The 12,594-nt window shown below is 37.9% G+C and overlaps 1 protein-coding gene across 1 annotated transcript in view; it reads right to left on the bottom strand.

The window, feature by feature from the left end:
- LOC112460800 (basement membrane-specific heparan sulfate proteoglycan core protein-like) overlaps positions 1-12,594 on the bottom strand; it is a gene marked incomplete at its 5' end in the record, with an annotated part of 140,869 nt that overhangs the window by 78,069 nt on the left and 50,206 nt on the right. The window contains one exon of the mRNA XM_025025669.1: positions 4,012-4,163. Within this exon, the coding sequence (XP_024881437.1) occupies positions 4,012-4,163 (152 nt within the window). The remainder of the gene's footprint in view (positions 1-4,011; positions 4,164-12,594) is intronic.

The following is a 12,594-nucleotide window of genomic DNA, read 5'->3' as shown; positions in this document are numbered from 1 at the left end:
TTGTGAACGAAAAAAGCGAAAAGAATCAAGTATTGAAAAAATCATCAAAGGCGAATTATGTGATGCCAACGTATAATTAGACAAACGGTCTTCTCGTAGTACGCTTTCGTGTTTAATCTCTATCTGTAACAGGCACTTTTAGTGCTTTTTCATTCGTGAAACCCTTCGACGCGCATGGACGAATGTACGTCTTTCAGAAGTAATAGAACCTAAAATTAGTGCGAGATCGTGCGAGTGAATCCCGACTGAATGGAATTGCGTTAGCCGTGTTTCAACAGTTCACAGAGCCATCCAAATTCCGACAGAGTTTACTCTCTCTCTCTCTCCAATTTCAATAAAAAGAAACAAAGAAAATATTTTTAATCTATTCTATTTCTAAATACATAAAAAATGTATTTAGTACCTATATGTGTCATATTTCAATATTAATAAAAATAGATTTAATTGAACAGGCATTTTGATAATGAAAATATAATACTGAATAATATAATATCTCGATAATAACATATTAACGTTCATTTTATAAAGGACGCAAATAAAATATGTATTTTATACATACATAATGCGAGATTCTGTCCGCGATCAATCTATTGATCGACTTGCACTTAACCGCGGCTTCCACTGCATCGGATTAAATTCTCTCTCAAAGGGAAGCAAATCGGTATAGATTTTTATTCCGATCTCTGGAGAGTGGCTTGAAGTTATGCCAGCCGACGCGAAAAACGATCTCCACGATAATACGTAAGACAGAACACGTCGAGAATTACGATCCCTGTCGCTGGCACGCTACCACGCCTGCCGCATCGTCGAGTAGGTATTTTTTTTTTCAGAGCCATTCCTCTTTACGCGGAAAATTTTCTCCGCGTCGCTGTCCAACGCATTTCTCACGATTCTCGATTCTGCCTTAACCGTGCGAACGCGTGACAATGTAAAATCAATAACGGGATTCGGGATAATACCGATCGAACCTTTATCCGGTCAGAGAAACGTTCGCGGCTCTTTAACGCGGAAATAACTTGGAACGTTACCGAAGTAAAAATTCTTTTTGTTCTCTCTTCGGGTGGTTTGTTCTAACACGAGATATTAAAAATCTGGTGCGTCACCGATTTTGTAACCGAGCGGTGCTATTGCCAAGCTTATAATGTCAAAACCGGGACGTGTAACGAGGAAAAGGGAGAAAAATATCCCGGAAATAATCACCACTGCGCGAGGTAATATCCCACGGAAGGACTTATCGCAATTATCAGGCGGACAGTTCCCCGTGATCCAATTAATTATCGGACGCGGTCCGAGATATTATCGCGCCGCGGCGGAAGCCCGGCGCGATCCTGGCGAACATCATGTTGTTCCTTAACAGTTTGAAATTCGCTGTAGTTTTCGCAAAGCGAAACTTTCGAATTCAATTTGCGGCGTAAAAACTTACGGCGCGTATCCTCGCTCGCTAAGTAGCTTACGAGATCTTTTATTAATGGAAATCGATTATTTCCGGTTGTCGCCCGCAACGTGTTATTATTACAAGACTGGGGCGCGAATAGTGCTAACGAAACTGTCGATCGCCCGATTTCGTGTGGTTATTTTTATCTCGATGTATTAATATCACAATCATATCATGGCTAAATAATATTATTTTCATTCTAAAAGTCACGTCAAAAATATCTTGATATTCATTAAATATAGTTTTTTCTTTTAATGGCGTATATCACATCAATTCAGATATCATTAAAAAATTGAGTTACAAATTTAGTTACTTGCACGTTTGTAAATGTGAATTTGAAATGCAAATAATAATATGGATTATATTACAGCATCCTTCAAACTATTATAGGAAATAAGTCGTAAGATTATTTCAATTATCACATACAGAGTCTACGAGAAAAAGTTTTGATTGAAGCAAACGCTGTTATAGATAGAACTTTTAATTACAAATCCCCGGGGAAAGCTTTCACGGACGATCGGCTGAGAATCGCTGACATAGATGATACAGGATGTAGCCTCGAGGTGCAATTCCAAATTATCGCGGGGATAAATATATAGCGAATAAGGGGCGCGTCCAATCTCCCCCAGTTAATCGTCCCGAAGAAACAACCTCGTCAGGGGATCTCCATTCCATCGTTTCTATACCGGAAACCCATTTATGTAGACATCGTCTCTTCGCCCAAGGAAGGGAGAAATAGCGAATTTTGTCAGTATAATGGCGCGTATGGCCTAATCTTTCCAGTAGTGTCGTATAAAAGTCGATTGAGCTTTTTGTCATTGGGCTCGTTACACGTTTCTGATCTTACGAGCTTGCTGGCTGATCCACCTTCGAGCAAAGAGCCGCAATGACCTCGTTTCTTCCTGCATTCTAGCGCGAGATCACTCTGACGATGGAAAATCGCCGTTAGTGTTCCTTGCGACAAAGCAAACGACTTAGAGAAATACGGTCCGGTTTATTCTTATTCTTTCCTTACGTCGCTTCGTAATGCGGATAAAATAAAATTACGACGACATACGAAATAATACAAGCCCAGGGAATAGCGAGAATTAATTGCTAATTAATGCCATGATTACGTGACAAATCGCTTTTTGTGTTTGCAGTTACAATTAATTCTCTGCTTTAGCTAAATATGCATTTTCGGTGCGAATGTAGTATTTCAGGTATACGCCCATTGTACTGACGTTCTGACGAAGACGAAACACCTGTATAATACATTGTGACGTTTTTAATGTACATATGAAGTTGACGACAGATCTTCTCTCTTTCATATAAATTCTTAATTAGCAAAGAAGTTGTCAAAGGCGTTGCAGAGATCTGAGGTATAAAAAACGCAGAAAGAAAACACAAAAGAACTGAACGTAAGAATAAAAAAGAGACGGGCTATTCATGGAGAGCAGAAATTGCGCGAGATAAAGGTGAATTTATTTTCACGAGTTCCCATTTACGTCGCGAGCGAAGAGCTCCCAGCAGTATTTCGTGTATCGAGACACTGTCATTTTTATTTTCGCTCAGCCATGGATGGAGAGCGCGACGAGGATTGATTCGCCAGAAGCGTTTCGCTGTCGTTTGCGACGAAGAGACCGCGCAACGCAGCATCGTCTTCCGTCGACGTCATTATTTCCAACGTTATTCCACCCTTCCTATTATTCCACGTTTAATCGCGGGAGAGAGACGGATTTTTCGCGCTACGTCGATTTTGCAGGCGCCACGAACGAGCTCTCGCGTGATTGATATTGCGAAGGGATGTATGTTATCGCAATCTAGGGAGAGAAAGAGAGGGAGATTCTGCGATTTCCGATCCCTTCGTGCACGGGCGGTTGCGGTGGCGAATCGAAGATTTCAATTTCGAGACGTTGATAGAATAAATCGCAGCTCGACAGTTATATAAAGTAATACGAAGGACGAGGACTGAAATAGCACACGCGAAAATTAAGATTTTGATTGGAATCTGAGTTATACGAAATAAAATAATAATAGCCTCCAAGTAAATTAACAATACTCTGAAATAACAGCCTTTTTTTTATTGGAAAAAATAGTGATAGCAATCTTCGTTCGCTTCGCTCGTTTTTTCATCACGGAGGCCCTTGTGTGTTTAAAGTAACATGTTGATAAAACGAATCGCGTTCGTTCGTTATATAAAGTAATGTAGGAAACAAAAATATAAAAAAAATAGTTGTTACAAAAATACACATTCCAATCAAGATCTACGGTGGAAGATAATAGTGCTCCCGATTGAATCAACAATGCTTTAAAATAACGCTTTCATCGCCCGCGATAATTCGTTCGCTGCGCCGTTGCGAAAATATTTGTGTTTAAATGAAGTGGTTCGTTTCATTAGAGTAACCAGGTTAGTCTGCGTAATAAAGCAGAGTGGATTTGTGTAATCGAGAGAACGTTTCTCGTATCTCGAAACAGCGGTTAAGTAGAGGAGATGCAATTAAGCGCGAAGCGGCAGCTTGCCTGGTTCGAGCGCGGCACGTTTTTCCCTCGCGCGCAAACGCAAGGAGGTAGAGAGAATTTCAGGCATCACTCACGTTTTTCTTCTGTCCCTTCAGCTGCTTCGAGGATTTCCACCAGGTCAGAACTGCCGGCGGCCTCGAGCCGGTGCTCTGACACCTCACGTCATATGTCTTCCCTGCCGATAGGATCTGGTCCTTCCCCAAAATCTCCACCTTGAGCGGCCTCACTGGAAAAACCCGTTTTTATGAATTTACTCGATACCGCCGAAACAAGCATCAAAAATATGTGGAGAAAATAAAACTACTCATCAGAAAAAAAAGCTCATAAAATATGCAATTTTATTTTCTCACATACGTAATCAGCTATCATTGTAGAGTTTTAAACAAAGACTTAGACACATATTAAATATTGTAGCGAATAGAAGATTAAATTTTTGTTAAAAATTTCAATCTTGCCAAAGAATCTTTAGCCTGTTCCAAGAAAAGTTATACGTGTAATCTTAAACTTTGAAAATCGTATTAAAATAATTTTTATATTTTTTTATTTGCCTATTCAAATTTAGTAACGTTAATTGTACGATCTCTTCCCCTTCCCTCTATCTCAATAATATATTTTCATTTACTTAGGTTTATACTATTGAAATAAATGAAACTTGTGTACAGACATTCTCTCTACCAATATCAATAATCCAATTTGATAGAAAATAATTTTTACTATGCGCAACAAGAAAAGCATTTCAATGGCAATCACGTACAGGTCATAAGCGCGACTCCCGCGCATGGACGCTCGCTTTTCTGATTTCCACTCCATGTCGATTTCCACTTTCGTCCTGTCTCTAGGATGCGGCGTTTTTTGCAACGTGCGGTAGCGCATAACGAAGGACGCGGTGCGGCGAACGCAAGAGGAAAAAAAAAGGAAGAAGCGGAACGCGGAGAACGCGTGAAAGAAACGCCGAGATAATTAGAATTCAGTTCGCTCGCGAATTTCATGCCGGGCTCCTTTTCTGTCCGACATTCTCCGCGGAAGTTCTCGACTAATATAGGAAAAAAGGAAATGCAGATCGATGTCGACGACGAAGGATAGGGGAAGAAGGACAGATCGAGAAAAAAATGGAGCGAGATGGAAGACGAGCGGAGATGAAAGGAATCGGGATGAGAGAATGGTCCGTATAATTGGTGCAGCTCGTCATGAAAAGCTGCCGAAAACAAAGGCGGCCGAGAGAGAACTGCCGGGCGCGAAACTCCCGATGAAGTTGAGATTTCATTTGCAAATCAAAATTCATGTCGTCAGGTGCGCAAACGGGAAGAATTCGACGAGGCTTTTAGTACCTCTCCCTTAGACGAGCGAAGACGTCTTCCTTTCATCGTGCTTCACTTTCTTCTACATACATCCCACTGCTCTCCAACTTAGTCGTCTTTTCAAGTTAACGCAGTTAACTTGAGAAGCTAACCTTGTAATCTCAAAGAAGTATTCGTGCGGATACATAAGCTATTCCATATTATTAATACAAATATAGCACCTAGTTCTAAAAAAGTCTCTAATTTATAGTTTAAAAAGAAGCGATATAAAGTCATTTAAAATTGCCAGTTAAAAAATATTGGTGCTTTTATCTTAAAAGAATTTTAAATTAAAATTTATTACCAAAATACTTAATACTAAAAGGTAAAAGATTATAAAAAGTAATGGTATAATTTATTTTAGATGTGTTTTTTGAATCTACTTGAAGGAAATATTTTAACATTAATGGTAATTAATGCTACATGTGCAAATAATAACGCTATTTACTCAACTCTCAAATATTGATTCGATTGGATTTACGGAGAAATATCTACACGGACCAATATTTCATATTTCTTCATTATAAAATTTTGCAACTCATATAATTATATGGAGATTATGTACTTTATATTTTAACCTATAAATGTAATGTATATGTACTTTGAATTTGTTATCAATAAAGTTCTCCAGAAAATTAAACTAATTCCTTTGATTCGTCTATTCGCGTGCACTTCTCTCTCTCCGATTTTTACGAGTTCCCTTTTCGCGAATTTGTATTCCCAATCAAACGCTCTTTCACAAATGGAAGCGCAAACCCGAAGACTTTCGTCGCCTCTTCGGGAGCTTTAATGAGTCGCTATTATTATTCGCGCGCATGGAGTGGCTTTAATCGAGTTACGAAGCGGTTCAATAAGACGCGCTTCATTCCAGACCCGCGAGACGTTCGCGCGTTTATCGTATGACTTCTGAAAGGAGAGTTCGAGGAGGCGCACCATTTTATCCGTTAGACGTCGTGAGAATGACGCTTAAGTGCGACGCTTAAGGCTTAAGAGGTTTGCAAGGATCTGGGTGAAGATGCTTTGAGAGATCTGAGATAGAAATTAACTAAAATTTCTCAAAATAGGAACTTGACAATCACAAAGTACAAAAACAACGTAAGAAACTAAAAATTAATAAAAATAATTAATGCAATTAAATGAATGTAACGTAAATGTTGCAAACTTTAAGAGTAAGAAAAAACAAGAAAATCCCTTAATTCTGTTTTTAAGTTTACGGCGAAGAGTAGGTAGTGATCAGTTTAAAAAATATTCTAAAGTTAATCTTTGCGCGCCTGAAACTTTATACTTACTGCAAGGAAAAAGTTAACTAAAATAGTTAACTCTTTTAAGACAATTCAATCCTGTTTTAGTTTTCTCAGTGACTGAAGATCAATAAAAGAAATCGATTTATCTGTTTTAAAAATAAACTTTGAATTTCGATCAAAATGATATCGAGAGGAATAAGACAATTTTCTTGCAAGAGAGGATAACAAATTTTATTAAACATTAAACATGTTTCATGTCTGATGTGATCAAGAATTAAAAAAAAAAAAAAAAAATTGCAGATTCTAAGCAGATGTTAATAATTATTATAAATTATATATAAATTAGGCTTTTACAAGCGAAATTAAGATCTTCGCGAAAGTAAGATATTTTAAAATAATTTTATGTTTTTGTGTGCAGTGTACGCGATAATCAGTGCATCAACTGGACAATTCTAAATATATAATATATATGTTAAATATTTAACTTTAACTTGTTGAAATTATGTCGATTTCAATTTTAGTCTTAAAATGGTTCGTGCAAAATGGCGAAAAGAGGTGAAGAAGAAAGTCAAATGGCGGAATTAGGGTGTACGGTAGAGTGGGAAAAGTCTGGTCGTTAAGCGGCTCGTTCGTAGGTTAAAGTCGGTTGTTTCGAGAACGACTGAACATTAGAGGAGTCGCACGTCGAGGGTTCGTACGCGCCGATCTCGCGAATCGCCGGCTTAAGTGAAATTTCGCCGAGACCCGCAATATGCGATTCTAAGTGATATTATTGTCATAATTTGGCAAAGCCGCCGTGAGCTCATATCGTTACAGTCTCATTGGAATGAAGGGGTGACAAAACAAAGGGGTGAAGAACCGTTCTTCGCGGTCTATTCTCGTTCCAGTTTTAGCGAAAGCCTGTAAACGAGGCGACGATGTACGGTCCTCGCGACTCGGAAAATACAGGGAAATGTATGAGGCGTGCAGGCGGAATAACACTTGCTAGGAGTCTCTGGGTAAACTAATTAATTCCGGAGACGAAGAATCCAACCTCGGTGGAAACAAATCACCGTCAAAGTACTAATTCTCTTACGTATTCGCAAGCAAGAAGATGTATGTGTATATTAACGATTTTTCACATCCATGCGAGATCTTTAAATTAGCGTAAAAAATACATTTTGTGCAAATTGCAGGTTCTTTGAAATTAATTTAAATAATATTTTAATTTTTAGCTTTAATTATCTACATCGCAAATAAAAATTTTATATTAAACAGAAATAATTTGAAAATATCCAAACAACACTGAAAAAAAGGGTTTGGTTATAATAACCTAAGGCTTGGTGAAATAGCTTCAACTAAAGGGTTTAGTGATTATGACGAAATATTTGGTTAATGTTAACAAATTTGGTTAATATTAACAAATTCGGTTAACATTAACCAAATATTTCGTCATAATCACTAAACTCTTTAGTTGAAGCTATTTCACCAAGCCTTAGGTTATTCTAACCAAACTTTTTTTCAGTGAAGTATATCGCTATCTCTAAAATTTAATTTTCTCGAGTTAATAGTTAAAAACTCTCTGCGTATGGTTTATTTTCGAAATAAAATTTGAAAGTTTTCCTAGCGACTGATGCATAATGTCAGAAATATAATATTGTTAAATGGAAAGACTTTATGCCGCGATATTAAGGGAACAATTCGCATCGGAAGGGAGAATTATTAGCTCCCCGCGGATTGAGTTATCAAGGCACCAGGAGTAACATTTCTGAAGTTCACTCGTCTCCGGAGTGAGCTAAACCCTTCTTCCGCAGTGCTGCCAAGGAGAGAGCACTTTCGAGAGTCGTTACGTCGTTTGCGACTCCGCGGATCGCAAACGCCCTCGTTTTGTCGCTAAAATCTACCCGGAGCTCGCCGGGCTTCGTTACGAAACTACTTTGTATCGCGAGCTCGTCGGAAACATCCGCTCGACGGATTGATAGCGCTCGTAAAATAAACGAATCCGACCTGGACTGATAGGGAACACTCCAACCGACAGTCGAATTGCGAACTACGTTTACGCTTTGTTTCATCTCGAGATGCGATTTTCTTAACACAAAAACCAGGAAGATATCTTCTAGCTAGCACATTTAATGCTGAAATCTTCTCGTTTGTGCAACTTTTGAATTGATACCATTGCATAATTTAATGTCCAAATTAAGTTCTTGTTAAAGCCTATTTGAAATTGATTATAAAATGTAATATCCTATAATTTTATTAGTATCTTTTATTTTCCTCTTAAACAATTCTGTAACTACATCTCAATTAAAATATCAGAAAAAAGAAAGATCGATTTTCGGTTTGTTAAAAATTATCGAAATATTGCGCGCACTAGTGTATTATTCCTTTTCTTAATTCTTTTTTTATCATTTTGATTTTTTATTTTTCATCATTATGATTATTCATGATTCTATCGTAAAAAAGCATCGTAAATTTATAAATATCTTCATTACTGCTTGGCCAGACGAGAGAAGCAACGACGATCAGTAGGATCGGACTTTATAATTAGAAATTTCTTTTGATATCTGACTCGTTAAGTCGTTACTACTGGTAGACACGTAATCGTCTGACTATCAAGCGGTGCATCTACTACTTTCGTTAATGCTCGTAGCTATAAAAGACTAATGAGCCTTGCGCGAGCAAAGTTTGCACTCGCGGAGGCGGCTTCATTAATTTTCTTACTAATTAACGAAGGACGCCGATCGAGAGAGGAGCGACGAAGGGGATTTTTGCCGAATGGAATTTCTGTGTCGGCGGAATGCGTCCCCGACGGGAGAAGGCTGGGGATTCTTCGGCTTGTTACCTAACTTGATTATTCTTCCCGAACTCGTGCAAGCTTACGTTCTGCTTGGAATCAAACGCCTCTGCAGAATGAGTCATTAAAAGTTGAACAAGTTCACGAGGCGATCGTCTCTCGCCTTTGTTCCTGTCGCGATTTGCCAATTTGCCTCCTTGTAAAAGAAAGTACACGGCGATCTAAAACGATCGTGATAATACACTAACGGCAACGTTATTACTGGCAATATAATATCATTCTCTCTTTTAACAGCATTATAAACAATAATTGCATTAGGTTAGTAATATTTATCAGCTCAATTCTTTCAATTATACTGATTTATGCAAAGCTTCATTGTAGTATTATTTATTTGTTATTTCGATCTGAAACTGAATGAATCTTTCGAATTCATTTATGGCGGATTCTGAACATATTAAATTCGTGCAGATGGTTTTATTAAATTTTTCCAATCCTTTCCAAATGGATCTTTTGTATAACTCTGTCATTGCATTTCATATATTCGTTTTTATTCTGATCGATTCTACGATGACTGAGAGAATCAGCGGCAACACTATGAGGTTTTGCTGATCCTGCAAGAAAATATATCACAAGATAAACGCCGACACGAATAGAAAAGACTGCTAAAAATAATAAAAATTTATAGCGGTGTGCGTATATGTGCCGTTTCGAGATATTATATGGAAAAATATACAATATTTTCCTTCAGCACGGTGAATTCTGCTAAGAACTCAGTACTCTCCGTTCTTTCGAGCTGTGCAGGTCGTCCGTCTCTTGTTAGAAAGCAAAATTGTATAAATTATAGAATCCATCGTGCGCGCGTCTCAATCCATCGAACAAACCATTTCTCTCATAAATATCTGAATTTAACCTGATATTAAATAAACAAGACAAACAAGCGACTGTGAGAAAATTGTAAGAAAAAAGATATGTATATTAATATTGATTACCACTTATAAATTACCGGCCACTAAAAAGTCATTAATTGTGCAGCATACCAGATATTTTGTACACTCCTGTACAAATAAGCTTTTAAACGTTCATTAAAAATTCGATGATTTGTTTTTTGTGTAACTGGCGTAGCTTCCTTGTTTTCTATGGCGCGTCATAACAATCTCCGGTATCGTATCCTATTTCGAATTTCCCCATTTCCATTACTATCGGAACTATCAAATAATTACGACGTTCCGCCCGCGAAGCGTTCACATATATACGATGGACTTTACATTACTTCGGGACACCAGTCCCGGCGGTAGCATGAAAAATTAATGGGATACATCGCGCGATTCCGAGTGCAATCCACTTCCTACCACTCGAACGCCGTCGACCTCACATTGTCGATGGCCGTAGAAATCGTTTTCGCAAGTCGATCGACTTCACCCCGATTCTCCAGTGACTCGTTAGAAGCACCTTCGTGCGATCGTACAAGCAACGGAATCGAGGTTTATGCAGATGCGATTATATGCAGACAGCGACTCCTTGTGCGCTTCCAATTAGCAAGGAATCGGAGACGTTGCAAAGTTGCAAGATGAATTTCAACGTACAATCTTCGATCGAGAAAAACGAAGCCCTCGTCGGAATCGGGCCGAGTGCTATGTCGATTGCGACCGTTTCAGAAGTGCGGCAAAGTTCGATATTTACATTCGATTACGCCGCCGATCTTACGACGGCATTTAACGATCTCTCTCAATGATAATGCACGTGTATTTTCTACCGTGAAGAAGTTTGTCATGCTTCCGTAATATTGGAAAAAAATTATAGTCGCTGTCTTTGCGATATAAAAAAAAATCATAGAATTTCGTAATAATTTTGATAGTATTAAAAAATTAACAAATATTGAAAATACAACATAAAGTTTCCAAGGTATAAAAAGTCCGTTTAATTCTATTATTATTATTTGAAATAACCGTGTATAACTAGATTATTTAAAATCAATTTGAAAATGTTATACCATGTTCTACCTCTTTGTAATTTGTTCTTGTAATTCTGGAACGCTTTAAATAATGATCAATCGATATCAATCCACTTGTTACAGAATTTCAATATTAAAACGTGCATATTAATAATCCTCATTAACGTTCTCTGCACAATTATCAATAGTTTCGAATAAAGAAAAAAAACCGGAATATCTGATAAAAAATATAGGTGTATATAGTTGTGTGAAAGATAAAAGTGTCTCGCTGCTTTTCAGTCAAAGCAATCGAGCATGTTCGAAATAATTTACGATCGATACTACGCGATTCTGGTTTATACTCGAGTTTTTTCTGCTTTTTACGTCACATGTAAGTAGACTTTAAGGTAATTTACGGCAAGCCTTTTTCCTCGGATTCCCGTATCCTCCGGCTCGAGAGCTGGCAGCTTCCGGCGATTTAATTTAAACTTGTTTGTCTAGCGCGTAAGTTTCTTGTCGGATGAATCTCAGTCGTGCCGATGAGCCACCGTGCTGCTTATAAAATTATGAATATTAATTTTCCATCTCCGCGACTGCCATCGGAATGACGCGAAGGAAGAAGAATATATTCCATAGGATCTAAAAATGTCTACGGAAATGTAAAGCAGCTGTCCCGATCGTGAAGGTTGCGAAGAAAAGAGAGACTGAATAATCAATTACATTGGTATAATTAAGAATTGTTGCACCATGAATTATTCCGTGGCATTACTGCAAATTTAGCAATAATGATATTCTAGTTGTCAAACTAGAGGATCTCATTACACATGGATTAGTTTAAAACTTTGCTCATTTAAAATATTAAATAATTTTGAAATTACTTCGCGAAGTCGCAGTTTCACCTTTGCCACAGAAAAATATCGTTTCAAAATTACATGAAAGCAAATAACTTCTGGAGCATCGAATGCGCGAAAGAATTACCGAATTATTTCGATCATTTCGATGTGTGTATGCACAGCGGCGAGCAATGAATAATTCGGTCTGCTCGGCAGTTTTAAATTTTTGGAAACCAGTGTGATATCATACATGAATGGCTGCAATCTGTTTGTGCCTGAGCCGCCGTCCATTTTCAATCGTCAAATCCGACAGCAATTATTTCGCGCCGATATCAATTAAAATGACCCTCCAGTTGTCCTTTGACGAACTGTCGATGGTCAATTAGTCGATGAGAAAATTGAAAGATTTTTCATTTCGGGTGCGTCGTTCGATTTTTTTTTTTTTAAATTCATTTTTGCGAAACGCGGCAGAGTCCGGTGAAATCTGATAAGCCAGGTACACGCTATCAGATACTCGCGTACGTTCGTTGTGCGTTGTTG

This window comes from Temnothorax curvispinosus, unplaced genomic scaffold, assembly GCF_003070985.1.
Source record: "Temnothorax curvispinosus isolate PA1 unplaced genomic scaffold, ASM307098v1 QBEX01010810.1, whole genome shotgun sequence".
In the NCBI taxonomy this organism is placed as follows: Eukaryota; Metazoa; Arthropoda; class Insecta; order Hymenoptera; family Formicidae; genus Temnothorax; species Temnothorax curvispinosus.
This window is presented reverse-complemented; position numbering and strand designations above follow the sequence as displayed.